The sequence below is a fragment of the Peromyscus eremicus genome, chromosome 2 (genome assembly GCF_949786415.1).
Source record: "Peromyscus eremicus chromosome 2, PerEre_H2_v1, whole genome shotgun sequence".
Classification (NCBI taxonomy): Eukaryota; Metazoa; Chordata; class Mammalia; order Rodentia; family Cricetidae; genus Peromyscus; species Peromyscus eremicus.
In genome coordinates, this window is record NC_081417.1 from 140,041,252 (window position 1) to 140,056,502 (window position 15,251).

Here is a 15,251-nt window from a genome sequence, read left to right on the forward strand (position 1 = left end):
GCTAGGGTTGGGAAGTCAGATTACTCAAACTGCTTTCCCAGGCCATTTGCTTTGTAAATTCTCGTCCTCAGCAGAACAAAAGTCGGCCACAAGGAAGCAAGTGGCCGCTGTGAGAGGCCTAACTCTTCACTCTCAACCTGGGAGAGTTTGCTCTCAACCAGAGAGGGGGTGGGTGGGGGATGACCCAGCCTTCGGTCCCCAAGGCATAGGAGGAGGCCCTCCCCTCTGTCCATCAAACCCCATGGCAGCCTCTTACAGACAAAAAGCAATGCTCGGCCTGCCTAACTCCCTGACTGTCCCCAGGCCTTTGGGACTGCTCACGCAGAAAATCCTCAAAGCAAGACCACCAGCGAGGACGCTGCGAGTTACCAGTGCCCACCTTGTACTGGGCACATTGACACCGAGAGCAGGAACTCTCACTATGCCCACTTTTAGGAGGGAGGAAAAAGTTCAGAGAGGTAGAGCGATTGGCTCAAGATCACACAGCAAGTGAGCATACCAGAGACTCCACTCTCCGCAGCCTGACTCCAAATCCAGTGCATTCAGGGAGAAGAGAGAGCTTCTGGCTGTAGGCTTGTGGGGGTGTCCTGCCTGAGGGTGGCATGGTCGTGACCCCGTGAGTGGACAAGGCAGAGATGGGGGAGGGGAGACTGGGGAGCTAACGGAAGGTAGCTTGGGAATGGGCACACACGGGAATTGAATGAAGTAATGCATGGAGACTGATTCTGAATTCTCTGAAAGGCAAGCCCACCCGCCTTCTAGCTGCTCCATCTACCGAGTGCCCTCTTGGGGAGCTCTTCAGAAGCCCAGGAGGAGGGCATCAGCAGGGTAGACTTTCTGTGCCCACTCCATGGAAGAACGCATCAGTCTTCAGAAGGGAGACCTGCTCAGGCTGAGGGACAGCAGCGGTGGGCCTGGCTACAGCCCCTGACCTGTTCTCCTCATCACTAAGATGGGGTGAGGCAGGCTGCCCTGCCCCAGGCACTAGGCTGCTTCCGGACGATTCCGGGGAAGCAATCCCCTCCTCCTCCTTTCCCTCATCTCTGATTCAAGGCCGGGTCTAGCCTTCCCAGATCCCAACCCAGTTAGGGAGCTGCGGGCTTGCCTGGAGTCCCATCGCTGAGATAAAGTATACACTACCATCTATCAGGCCACTGAGTAGCCAGGGCTAGCCCTTGCCTTAGCTGCAGAGCCAGGCACATCAAGGGAAGCTTTGCCCAGGGCACCAGGTCTGCTCCACACAGCCCTCTCCTCTCTACCCTTCTCCAGCTGTTAAGTCTGTCCATGACTTTGGCCCTGGTATCCGCCTACTGTGTGCCAGATGCAGGGGGCAGGACGGGGCCCGAGTGTCTACCGAGCCCTTACCATTGCCTGGTACTCACTGGCATGTGGGTAAGCCCTGCCCTGAGGAAGGGTATGATGCAGGAGAGAGGCAAGACCGGGTGAACATTCAGGACAGATGGAGGAGGATGGGGATGTAACAGTGTGGAAAAGGGTGAACACCTTCCCAGTGCCACAGCGGTATGGGACACCGAGGCCAGCTCTAGGGCCTTGAATGCCAAGATGAGCTAGGGGATGAGACACCCATGGTGGGAAGGCAACAAGGAGCATGCTGGGCCAAGGGGGCAGTGTGGCAGAGGGGATGCCAAGGTCAGGGGGAAGTATACTGGGATCGAGGCAGGGGCCAAGTCTCCCAGGGCTGAGTGTCCACACTGGGTGGGCAGAGGAGACACACTGATAATCAGTGAGGGCCTCCAGCGCTGGGCGAAAGCCAAGCCTGGGAGCCAGGAGCCACCCACCCTGACCCCTGCGATCCACCCACAACTGTCACTTGCTTTTCTTGTTCTAAAAGGTAAAGGAAGTTGAACTGTGGATGAGTGATGTGTCTCCTGGAGCTGTTTCACAAACACTGGGCCAACCAGACCAGCACCAGGGAATCCAGGGCCCTGTCTTCCAAAATAGTGAATGGAGACTCACGGGAAAGAGCTCCCACCTATGGGGCCGTCTACACATCACCAGCCCACTCCCTTCAGAGCCACCTGGGCCATTGAAGGGGTTCCTGTGTGTCTGGGGCTTCTTGATCTCTTTCATAACTCCCTGCCCAGCCCCTGGCAGCAGGGAGCAGGACTCCCTATTCCCTAGTACCAATGGCCCATCTACTTGGGAACTCTAAGTACCAACAAGCCTAAGCCTCACCTAGAGTTTGGGCCCAGCTCCCTGCTACCCCTGCCCTTCCCTCAGATTGTCTCTGCTTCAGTCAGCCAGTGCCGGCCTTGACTTTCTCCTGTGGCAAGCCCTTCCTCCAGTCACTCACCTCATACAGGTCATACACAACATAGTGACCCTCCCACCTCAGACCAGCCACAGCTGACATGGGTGGGGAGGCCGTTTCCAGACACTCTCCAATCCACCCTTGCCTCCCCACCAGTCCTGGCTATGAACACCTCCCGCCCCACCAGGGAACAAGCGGGCTCTGGTTCAAATCCTGATTCCACTTCACTGAATGTGTGTCCTTGGCCAAGTCACCTGCCCAGCTTCCAAGTGAGGGACAAGCTGCTTAGAGGCTGGCCCACCCTGCAGGCGTGAGCCAGGGAGGATTCGGGGGAGATGAGGCCTGCCTTGAGTCTCCAAGAGTGAGTGGGAGTGAGCCAAGAGAGGGGGCAGGCATTCAGGTAAAGTGACAGTGTTAGCTAACGCCTGTAGACCAGCAATGCACTAGTGTGAGGGGGGTGGCCTCCCAGAGAGACTGGCAAACAGAGATTAGGCTGGACAGTCAGCCAGGGCCTTGCTCCGAGGCTCATCCCTAGGTCTTAGGCCCAGAGTCCAGATGTTTGCGGCTGGAATAGGTGATTTGTAAGACCCCTATGACTACCAGACGTAGCAGGTTCTAGAGAGGCTAGGAGTCGGTGGCAGGGGAATTCCCAGTGAGAGGTATGAGGCTAGGGCTGTACCTGGCCCAGAGGGGAGTCATCAAAGGGTCCTGGCTACTCAGAGGAGCTGGTGGCCGGGGAAGTATACAGGCTGTCCCCACAGTGTGGCCCAGATCTCTGGACATCGACGAGACAAACACAGTCAACACAACATGCAGACAGAACCAAACCCAGACAGGGGACAGACACAGACTTGTGGCCACAAGCATGGACCCATGGACACAGGAAGCCAAAGCCACCAACACTACAAGGGCAAGCATACCTCCCCCATGACACCCCCAGAGGATAGCAGTGAGGGGCACTCAGGACTTTTATGAACACAATGCCTTGATCCCCAAAGAACAAACCCCTTATCGACAGACCCGCAGCCTAGAATCACAGGTTCCTTACCTAGAAGGTCCTTTCCCACTTGGTGAACTTCTACTCATCCTTCAAGACCCAGCTCAAGTGTTCCCTCTTCTACGGAGCTTTCCCTGAACCCCCAGTCAGCCACTTCTCTGTGTTCCCAACAGCACCTTGTATATGGGAATAACAATAACAATAATAATAAAATGACAGCTACTGTTGATTTAAACACCAATGTGCTGAGCATATTATGATTCGAGTTACTGAATCTTCCCAATGACTCTGTGAAATGAGCATTTAACAGAAACACAGCTCAGAGATGTCAATCAACTTGCCCAGTCACACAGCAAGCAAGGGAGTAAGGTTGGCCACCCAGCCCTGACCCGGCCCTGCAGAGTCGCATGCACTCTGGTGTGGTTAATACTCAGCGGCTGGGAGAATCTGCTAGCTCTTCCCAGGTAGGATGGTATCTGGTACCTCACCTGGGCCAGCAACTGACCCAAGGTGGCCACCTCCAACAGGCTGGGGGCCGTGGCAGGACAGTTACAGTTATTACTTACTGCAACAACAGACCCATGGTACAGATGAAGAAACTGAGGTCCAGAGAGGTTAAGCAACCTGGCTGAGGCTATGGAACTAAGTACAGACTTCAAAGCAGATCCTCCTGTCACTTTTTCCCAGAAAGCCTCTGAGGCTGGTTTAGAAAACTCCAGAAGGAAGGGCACTATCGGCCAGGCTCTGCCGCGTGGGGAAAACACAGACTTAGACCGGGAGACACAGAGGACACACAGCCCACAGTGGGTTGTAAGGAGCGGGTTGGGGACAGGGGGTCATTGCTGCCAGGGTGGAGGAAGTGGGTGTTGTCAGTTCAACAATTTAGGCCCTGCCCCCTCCCCCCCCCCCCAAAGCCACAGACATTAAAACTGAGATCTGCCCCGTCCCCATGGCCACACGGGAGCAGGCTTCCAACAAAGCAAAAGGGGGTGGGGATGGGTGGGTAGGGATGGGGAAGTGGGAGGAGCCGGACCCTTAAAGCGAGACTCTGTGATTATAAGGAGGCTTCAGGGAACCACGCCCACAAGGGCCAGGAGCCCAGGGGGAGGTGCTAGCCTCCGCTGATTGGGGTTTTGTCTTTGTTTCTCTGATTTCCAAATTCTCAGTCATGGCATTCAGTTTCTTTTAAAATGAAAACAATAAATTTATTATTAAAGAGAGAGAGAGAGAGAGAGAGAGAGAGAGAGAGAGAGAGAGAGAGAGAGAAAGAAAGTGCTTGGGAGCCTAAGGGAGGAAGCGAGGAGGCTCATGGGAAAGTCAGCTCAGCCGATGGGGGCACTCCAGGGCCACCACACATGGGGCCTTTGACAGCCTCCTCCTAAGACCCAGCTGCCGGAGAATGTCTTGGACCCTGATTAGGATTCCACAGGTTGGGGCAGGGGACAAAGCAGGTCTCTGTCCCTACCCTAGTCTTCTGGTCCAGGCCTTCAGCTCTGGCCTCAGCTACCTCCCGCAGGTTCTCCATCTCCACCCTCAGCCTACTCTAAGCTCTACTGCAGTCACTGTATCCTGTCCTACCTAGAAGCTTCCATGGCTCCTTATGGCAGACAATGTGACCAGCTCCTACCACCTTCTGGACTCACTGCTTGTCCCACTGTACACTGACTGGCCAAACTGACAGTTCCTCTCACCAGTGTCCACTTCCTTCTTGCTTCCTCCCAGTTAAGGATGCCAGGGCCACTTCCGGCATCCTTGAAGGGGATGAATGATCCCAACTCCTCCCATGGGTCCTGGGGCACAGGCTGTTCTACCTGGAAACATATGGGGTCTGCTACCCCACTGGGATCTGTTCCCTGTGTGCCCTGCATGTCCATCAGCAGAGCACTGTCCACAGCAGAGGCCTTTTAAGCTGGCAACATCTAGTGCCTGAATGGATGGATGAATGAAGGAATGAATGAATGACAGTGTACATGCATGATTAGTGAAAAGAACTAAAGATATTACAGCCTAGACAGAAGAAAGTGTCCTCCCAAGTGACCCCCTGCATCACACTCGGTCCTGGGGCCCATATCTACCCGATCTCATTCTGATTGACACGAGGAGGGGCTGATTGTGCACTGACCCTAAAAGATGTAAACAGCTAGTGAACACAGTCACCAGTTCTGCCTCACTAGCCACGAAAAGTCAACGAGCTTCACCTGCTACAGGAGCAAAAAGACTATGAAAATGCTAACATCCCACACTGGCGAGGATGTGGTGAGGCTGGCACTCCCGTGATGATCAGTGGGAGTGTAAACTGGAACACACGTCTGTGAGCAGAATCTACCCTTAGTGTGTCAAGAGCTCTAAAAATAGCCAGACCTCCTGGCCTAATGTGTCCAGTCCAGGTCATCCACCCCTAGAAAACAGCCCAAAGATCCATGCACAACACTGCCTGTGTCCATGGGTTCTCATGAGCAAAGACCTGGAACAGCCAACCTTGCCAGCAATAGGGAGATAGCCCTGAAATGGTTCTCCTCTGTGACAGCCCATAGTGGCACTGCTGTCACTTGTTCCACGTGCACATGAGCCTAAGAGGAACCAGGGGCACAGAGGGACTACGGAACTGCCCAAAGCCAAGCAGGGAATGTGGGATTCTGATCCAGACTATCTATATGGGATATGGAGTCCATACCCATTGAAAAGCAGGGTTGATAAAACTCCCTGGGCAGTTAGGAGACACTCAGGATATAGAGCCAGGAGGACAACAAAAGAGAAAATACCACCCAAGACTGGATGCTGGGAGGAAAGAGAACCTGCATGCTAACAGTGGGGGTGCATGAGGTTTGGAACAGGGCAGAGACGGGACTGGGGGTTGAAGTGCTTGACATCATCTTTTATGACTTTCCTACAGTGTGGCTATGTAGCTGTCTTGAGGAATGTTTTCTTTTAATAAAATTAAAGCTTTTGTAGTAAGCTTTGTTTGGCAAAGTAAGGCACCCTTGCTTCCTATTCAAAGAGCCACACTCTCCCAATGTCCCCAGAAGATAAGCTAAGGGTTCCACTACAAGCTCCAGCCCCACCAGGCCCCCCAGGCACGCGGTGGGGGCGGGGCAGTTAGGAAGGGACTCAAGTCCCATCACATCCAGGGGCTCCAGCCAGGAAGACAGACCAAGGGACAGCCAGCCCGCCTGTCACCCATTCTCCCGCTGAAAGCCCTTGATAGGTGCCATTGCTTGGGGGAAGTCCTAACCCCACAGCTGGTCAGCCAAGGCCTCTGCAAGGTCCTGTTGGCCACATTCATCCCTATCATCCAGCCTTGCCCTCATCCTTCTGCCCTATAGCTCCTGCGGCTCCCACCCCAAACAAGCTGCTTTCCTATGCCAGCAGGTCCATCCATCTGAAGGCTACATCCTGAGCTAGAACCCTGGCATCAGACCTCAGCTCGGGTCACACTGCCATGGGTAGATGGTCTGGTCATTTGTCTATCCAGCTGCCCATGTAAGCAATGGGCTGGCTGAGGACAGCTTATTTGAAGGCTCATAGTAACATTCCCTGTTCCTCAGTCAGGTCTCATGGCTCAACTGACAGGTCTTAAGTTCAAGGCCATTTTTTCTGATCATTTCCCTACCTAACAGGAATCAGGCCACCCAGTTCCACACTCCCGTGTCTTCTACTTTTCCTTTCCCATACCTCTAAACATACTAGTCTCCCCAGCAGCCAAGAGTTACCCTCAAGACTAGGATCATGGCAGAGCCATGCACCCACCAAATTAGAGTTGGACAGGGCCCAGTCCACATTAGTACTCCACAAGGCCCTGAGGGACCCATAGGGCAGGGTCTCTCTGTGCCAGTGGAGCAGAAGGGTGCAGGATCATTCCCAGGACAGAGAGGGAACACAGCTAGCTCCCCAGATGAACAGAAGGAACTGCACAGGCCAGGAGGCAGGAGGGCCGGGAGCAGCATGCTGGTCTGGAGTAGGTAGGGTGTCGGGGAGGCACAAGGCTGGTAGCCAGAGTTCATGCAAGGCGGGAGGGTGATACCCTGAGCAACCGAGGGCAAAGTTTCCAGCAGACAAATCCTTCTGTGGCCACGGGGATGGCTGAGAAAGGACAGGCGAGAGGCTTTGCCAGACAGAGGCTGAGGTGAGCCGGCCTCTACCTGGCTCTTTGAGACCCGCCCACCCACCTATGCTCAAAGGCTCCCTCCCACAGCCCCTCTGCCCTCCACAGTCCCCTTCCCATGAAGCCCAAAGCCCTCGCTGCTGCTGCTCCTCCGACCCTGTCTCTAAGACTCCAGCCGGGCCAGCCCCAGAAACTGGCTTCTGTGAACTTCCTGTGACGAGCAAGGCTAAGGATCCTGGATTCAATTAGGGCAGGTTTTTGCAGCCCCACAGGCCCTGGAAGGGCTGTTTCCACTGTGACAGCAGAGGGAGCTGAGGTCTGCACCCAGTGCCCTCCCTCATTCTCCATCCCTTTATCCTCAGCAACTCCACTCCCACCTCCAGACACCCAGAGATGTCCCGGACCACGAACCTTCTCCAGGCCGAGACTCCACCATCTCACAGACACAGAGCATGGGACTTTCTCTGCTGCCAGCTGCCCCAGGGAGGACAGGCGGGAGAGGGTGGCAATGACTAACACTCCCTCCACCTAGGTCCCTTTAGATGCTTCCTGGGCAATTCTCAAACTCCTCCCAACCTCACAAGAAAGGATCTATGAATAGTTTGAAATGTGGTACACTCTCAGAAAGATGCCTAAGACATACCTGGGCACCACGCTAATGTGTCAAAAAGCATACTGCCAGGGCACCTGGGGGTCCTTATCCTGTCCTTCTATTACAGTTCTGCCCAGCCCCCAAGCCCTGCCCACCTGGTTCTCGGGGTACCCTCTGATTTGGGGTCAGGAATGAGGCTCTGTGGGTACTAACCACTTAAGTCCACATTAGTACTGAGCTGGTGAGGGCTGAGGGACCAGAAACTTCTGGCAAGCTTTTCTGGGTCTTCTGAGTCCTTCTCTAGGAAGTGGGCTCAACCAATCACCATTGGGAAGGGATGAGCCTAGGCCTTCACAAGAAGGCCGAAAGGATGGATCTTACAGCCAGAGAGCCCAGGCTTGGGCCTTGGAATAGCAGCAAAGCCCAGAGCGCAAAGCTGCCATTTGTAACTGACAGGTAAGAGTGGGGTGTGTGTGAGGCTGCTGCGAAGACAGTACAGGTCAACATGTTTCGGGTTTCAGGACGGTGCCCAGCTCTACGGTACAACGTCAGTGCACATGCTCACCTGAGTATAAGGGGCCTTACATTAGTGTCCCGGTGTTTGGGGTAAAGGAGCCTCCTGTGGTTCTTCTGATTTCTCCCCATACCAGGGCTGCTCTGCTAACATGGATCCATCTGTCTTTCAAGACAGGTCCCAAACTGGGAACCCCAGCGTGTGATCATAACCCCTCCACGAAGTAGTCCCATTCCCCCTCCCGTGTATGCCGTGTGTGGTCAGGTTAGGCAAGGCTCAGGGCCAGCAAACAGTATGGAGCCCAAGCAGGACTGGGTGGCCATGTGGGTGGGGGAGAGCCCAGGGAAGATGAACTACAAACTGGACCACACTGTCCCCAGCCCCACCTGGTGGCCCACACCCACGCTGGGCTCTCAGGGCTACTGTCGTCTCGTGTTTGTGAGTGGCTCCATTTCTTTAGACAGATGCAGGCAAAGAGTGGGCATTTACCCACAGGAATGCAAGGGGATACTGAGTACTCGCTCAGGAATGGTGACTATATATGTACGGATGTGTATGTATGGATGTGGATGTGTGACTATATATGCACGGATGTGTATGTATGGATGTGTATGTGTGACTATATATGTACGGATGTGTATGTATGGATGTGGATGTGTGACTATATATGCACGGATGTGTATGTTTGAGTGTGATGGGGGGGAGTCTCCCTACCACAGCCAGGTGTCCCCCGTCAGAACCCCAGTACCTGGCTAACTAGATTATCCTCTAAGGCAGGGGTTCTCAACCTACCTAATGCTCAGTCCTTCAATACAGTTCCTCATGTTGTGGTGACCCCCAACCATAAAATTATTTTCATTGCTACTTCATAACTGTAATTTTGCTACTGCTATGAATCGTAATGTAAATATCCGATATTCAGGATAGCTGACATGCAACCCCTGTGAAAGGGTCATTCAACCCCCCCATGGGGTCATAACCCACAGGTTGAGAACCACTGCAGTCTGAGGCGCCTAAGACCCTTGCCCAAAGCTCAAATCGGAACATTCTTGCTGGCGAGACAGAAACCAACACTCTGAGGGCTCCTTAGGCCTCAGAGCCAAGTCCCTCAGCCTGTCCCTCACACCTGACCGACTAATGACACTACTCAGGTACCTGCCCAGACCAGGTCAGTCTCTACAGCCCACTTCAGGTCTTGGGTTCCAGAAAATTCTCTCACCACCACAGCCCCAACACACTCACACAACAGTTAGCTTCCTTGGTGCCAGGCGTAGCCCTGTGCACCAGGAATATTGCCCCATGGTGGAGAAGAGGGTGGTCCTGAAGGGGTACAGCTACTCCAACCAGTGCTTCCTCCTGCCCTCAAACCCCAAGGCAAAAGCTGGGCAGCCTGTTGAGAGCTGACGAGCAGAGAGCTCAGCAGGTAAAACCTCAGGAGATACATACTGGACACAGCCCCCTCTTCTCCCCCAACCCTGCATTTCCCCAGTGGGGAAGAAGACCTCTGGCTTACCAAACTACAGATGCCCACTACAGGAGTGGAAAGCGAGTCTCCTTTCCCTGAGGACATCAAGCCTGTCCAGAGACCCCAAACAAGAGTCAGCATGGTGCCACAGAGACCGGAGGGGTTCCGGAAATACTTAGCAGTCTCGATGGACTCTTCATTCATTCATTCATTCATTCATTCATTCATTCATTCACTCCTATGCTCAATACCACGCACCAAGGCCATCAGACTGGCCCAGTGGAGAGAAAGAAGCCACCGAAGCCCATGAAACCACAGGGTCAAAGCTCCCGGAAGCTGCTCCTGTAACTTGGCTTCCAGGGTCATTCACTGGGAGGTTCGGGAACTCTAAGTTTGGAAAGAAGTAAGTGTCCTAGCAGTGACAAGGATCCTGGGGAGGAAAGAGCTCAGTGGAGGGGGGTTCTGTGAGAGAGCAGAGGCTCTTCCGTCAGGATGCGGGCAGGGATCGGGTAAGGCTGGGCTTCTCCACAACAGCCGTGGGATCTTAAGCAGCCACACAGCGCTGATTTCCAGACCCAGGAGTGCCCCCACCTCCATCCCCACCCCACCCCTGCCTCCCCAGGGATAAGTTCCCTGACTTCTCCATGCCTACACTTCCTAGGCTGCAAAAGAGGATGATAACAATGACGACTGTGTATTTCCATGTGCACAAAGCCTTGGAGGGCATGTTCTGGCCCAAAGCAAACACTCCTGCATCCACTCCAACCACACCTGTGACAGTCCAAGATGGGGTCACGGTCAAAGTGTCAAAGGTGCTGAGTGGGAAAGCTGCTCAGATGCTACAGTTCTGAGTTTGAGAGAGGCTAAGATTCTGAGATTCCACAATTTAATCATCTCATTATTTCCTAACAACAGCCCCGAGACTCCCGGGGGAAGATGACAGACCTCAGTGTAACTTCATCTCCCAGGCACTGCCAGGACACCGGGGCTGCCACCACACCTGGCTCCACAGCTGTTCCTCACCTCTGCTGAAGCCCCAGCCACACCTCACTGGAAGCTTGAGGTGAGCTTAAGCCTGCATAGAACTTAAAACACGTTCCCCCCGGGCAGACAGTCAGAAACACAAATAAACAAACGGATGAGAAGGTTTCAGATGCCCAGAGCCACAAAAGAAAACAAGAAGGGGCTCATGTGACAGCGGGGAAGCTTTTCACAACAAACGGTCAGCAAAGGCCCCTTTGAGGAGGTGATGTCCCATGGTGCCACCAGCTAGGCAAGGACTCAGGAAAAACCATGCCAGGCCAGGGAAGGTGCACAAAGAAGTTGGCGTGGCCAGAGGTGCTAAGATAAGGGAGTGAGCAGGGCACGGCAGGACACAGGGAAGAGCAGGGAAGCATAGGTTGAGAAGCGGGCAAAGCTGGGACATGAAAGGCCCTGTGGGCCCAAAGAGGAGTTCCGGTTACTTATTTATTTTCTTCTAACCGTTTAGGCAACAGCAGAACTTTTAACAAGGGGCTAAAGAAACAGAATCGCTAGTCAGGGTCCCCAGATCACTTGGTATTCTGAAAACCCCCACTATGGTTTACAAAGTCAAGACAGGGCCTAGAAAAGTAAGTAACCATCCTTATGGGTCAATGCACATGTCCAGAGATCCCAGCACATGCCTGGCCAGGGGCAGGAGACATCCAAGACGCTGTTATTATCTCCCCCATCCATTATCAGTGAGATCAAGCAGAACACCCCACTTTACAGGTGCGCAGCCTGAAGCTCACAGAAGTAAGGAGCATGCTCAGAGCCCTGAGACACAAGTGGGACCTCAGCTTAGGACGCAGGCCCACTGCGGAGAGTCTCTGAAACTCTGATCTGTGGGGAGACAATCCCTGCAGACTCACCTGAAACCTTGGCTTTTCTCCCTTGAATCACAGGGCTACATTTGCATCTCCTATCTGTCCAACCCGGGCTGGGGGAGCTGGATGGATGGAAGGATGGATGGATGGATGGATGGATGATGGGACAGACAGGCAGACTACTGAAATGACTAACCAATAAACCAATGAGTGGACAGTGGGAGGATAAATGAAGGGCCTAACAACAAATAAACAGATCTACAAATGGCAAGAGTAATGAGCAAGGCCCGGAGAGAGAAGCAAGGACATGCTTGCCCAGGGAAGGGCCGGGGCTATGCTAGCTTCAGACCCAGGCCACAGCTCTCTCCTACACCAGCTTCCCACCTTCGACCAGGCTCGCCTCCATTCCCCAGGGTCACATGCAGACGATCCTTTAGCCCCTGGGACCAACCTATGTCTCCATCTAGTGTGGCCATTATTCCCCGGCCCCTGAGCCGGCTAGCACCACTCCACAGGCCCAGTGGGTCACTAGCTCTCTGAGCTCTTCACAGAAGACCAAGGCTCCAGTCTCTAGTCCAGGACCAGACTTTCAGCCAGTGGCTTCCTCTCTCCGAGTCCAGATGACCTCCTGGGACCTTTCCATCTCTGACATTCTTTGGGGTGGGGGTGAGCCTCTGGATTTTTACACAACCACTGGGGTCAGCAGAAGAATTTCAGACCAAAAACTAGAAGTTGGGAAAGGTCCTGCCCACAGTACCACCCACTTAGGAAAGGCCCACACAGGGAGTCTGCAGGCCTGAGTTAAAGCCTTCCTCTGTCACTGCTCAACCTCTCCATGCCTCAGTTTCTTAGATTTTAGAATGGGAGTCAACTGTCCCTACCCGAACATCTGACCGCAACTCAGTTTTGGGGCGAGCCTGACAGAGCAACTGCATATGACATTGTACAAACTGTACAGTTCGATTTCCTGGAAGGTTAGGATGATAGGGCCTGGGGAAAACGAAGGGGGTCACACTGTCCTACTCCTGTTCAGGCCTCTCTGCAACAAAACACCCCGGTGTGAGAGCTCCCGAAGAGAGAACACTGGCGGGAACCAAGCGGATCCCGGCTGCAGCTCTCTTCTTACTGGGCAGTATACTGTGACTCTGGGCCTCAGTTTCTCCATCTAGAACCTTGTTGGTTCAGAAGCCTGTGATCTAGGCAAGCCGCGCTCTGCAGCTTAACATTCCCAGACCTCGCACCCCTGATTCTGTCCTGAGGGAGAGAGTTCACACAGTCTACTAGAGCCAGGACACAGATCTAGAGGGAGACTTGAGCGCTTTCCCTCCAGGAAATGGGGCGGGGGGGGGGGGGGGGGGGGGAAGAGCACTAGATAAGCACAGAGGCTCTGAGCACAGCCCAGGATCCTCCTAGGGCAGATTCTCCCAAAAGGGGAAAAGCCCAGGTTCGGATGTCATAGGCCTGGCCTCAGACCACTCCGCTGCCAGCAGAGCCAGCAGGTTCGGACCTGTCCAGCCGGACACTTCAGAAACTCAACTGATGTCCAATCAGTAAGACTTCAAAGTGGCAGGTGGGGTGACAGAAAGGGGTTAAGAACACAGAGGAGAGGCCCATGTTACAGGGGCCAGGCAACCAGCTACCCCTGTGTGTATTGGGACCCACAGGAGCTGCAGGCCTGTACCCAGCCAAAAACCCACCACCAAGAACATTCATCAACAGAAGCCATCTCTGGAGGCCAAGAAGGCCACCCATACCTAAAGAGGGTTCTTCAACTGCAGTCAACCAGACTTGCCCCAAGAGGGGGCCTACCAAAACTTCCTGTCCACAAGGGGCTCTGGCCACCCATGAAGGGACAAGCCTCCCTCCACCCCCAACACACACAACTCCTAAGGGAGCCACCCTGCTGGAGGACAGGGTGGTGAGAGAGAAGGGTCATGTCGTCATGACAGAGGTCTTAGCTCCAAACCCTGGGTCCACTCTAAACCCCCAGTGCCAGCCACCTCCCCCAAATCTGGGGTTAAGAGTATAGTTCCTTACAATGCCCCTTGGATAGAGAGCCTCATCCAAACGACTCCTCCCAAAAACTCTCACCTCAACCCTACACACACACACACACACACACACACACACACACACACACACTCCCCACCCCCACCCACGCAGCTCTGGGGAAACCGGCAGTTAACTTTTCCCAAAAACCCTGCAAAGGCGGCTAGCAAGGAGAAGAAACAGAGAAATGGGCCCCCACATCCTTTCGCGGCATCTCACAGCCCTCGGGGGAAGAAAAAAAAAATCTTTAAAAAAAAAAAGCAAAAAAAAAAAAGAAAAGAAAACTTTCAGAGTTAACTTTAAATTCCCAGCCCCCTCCCCCCAAATCACCCGGCAGCCTCTCTCCCCCTTATTTTTCCTTTAAAGTGTAATTGTATTGTGTCTCACCTCCCCGAAAGGCTCCCGGCTCTCTCTAAAGAAAAGGAAAAAAGCCAACCCTTCGGGTGCCCCCTCTGCTTCCAGCCGCCTCTCCCACATTCTCAGACAGTTTTATTAAAATCTTCAGACAAAAGAAAAACAAAAATGGCAGCCTGGCTTATTTTTAAAACAGGACAGGGACGCCATATTCTGCAGATCTGCAAAAAAACGGAGAAATCCGGCACTGGCCGCTCCACCGGGCCGGCTGCAAAGTGTGCGAACCGCGCCGTTTGCAATCCGTTTATTTGCATTAAGCCCCATGAATCATTGTTTACCGGAGAATTGCAGCAGGTTTGAATAGCCCGGCTTAGGAAAACACACACGCACACACTCGGAGACTAGCCCCAGACACGCCGCGGGAGACGCTGCCTACCCCGCGCGCGCAGCCGCCGCCGCCGCCGCCGCCGCGGCAGCCCCGGGCCGGGCCCAAGGCACCGGCGACCCCCGGGCCCTCGCAGCGCGGCCGCCCCGCGCTGACAGCGCTCGCGCCGGCCCGGCCCCCGCCCCGCAACTCGGCGCAACTTTCCCGCGGGCGGGCCCGCTCCCCCGCGCGCCCCGGGCCCGCACGGACCTGGCAGTGCTGGCGGAGCTCCGGGATGTGGCCGCAGCCCCGAGCCCGGCGGCCCGAGCAGGGCCGGGCTGGGGGCTCCCGGCTCCGGCAGCGGCGCGCGGCTAGGGCTCGGTGCGGAGCGGCGCGCAAACCTTCCGGGTCGCCTGCTGTTCACTTCTGGGTTCTGCAGGCGCCGCGACGGCGGCGGCGGCGGAGGCCGGGTGTGCAGCCGCGCGGCCCCGGTGCGCTGGGCCCCGCGAGCGAGCCGCGTCCGGCCCCCCGCCTCTCGGCTGCGCAGCCCGCCCGGCCCCGGGGCTCTGGCGAGTGGGCAGCGCCCGGCGCTGGCGACGGCGAGGGGAGGGGGCCGGCGGGGCGGGGACGGGCCGCGCGCTGGGGGCCCCCGCTCGGCCCCGGGGCCTCGTCTCGCTCTCGCCCGCCGCCGCCGC

General features: G+C 55.1%; 1 protein-coding gene across 2 annotated transcripts in view; it reads right to left on the minus strand.

The window, feature by feature from the left end:
- Znf362 (zinc finger protein 362) overlaps window positions 1-14,955 on the minus strand; it is a 32,811-nt gene extending 17,856 nt beyond the window's left edge. Inside the window, exons 1-2 of one of the 2 annotated variants that reach the window (XM_059254997.1) lie at window positions 14,827-14,954; window positions 3,321-3,445 (exon numbers count right to left, since the gene is read on the minus strand). In XM_059254997.1, the coding sequence (XP_059110980.1) occupies window positions 3,321-3,358 (38 nt within the window). In that variant the 5' untranslated portion in view covers window positions 3,359-3,445; window positions 14,827-14,954. Of the gene's footprint in view, window positions 1-3,320; window positions 3,446-14,826 lie in introns of both variants that reach the window. The other variant, XM_059254998.1, reaches the window with a different exon arrangement.
- Between the last annotated feature and the right edge of the window lie 296 nt (window positions 14,956-15,251).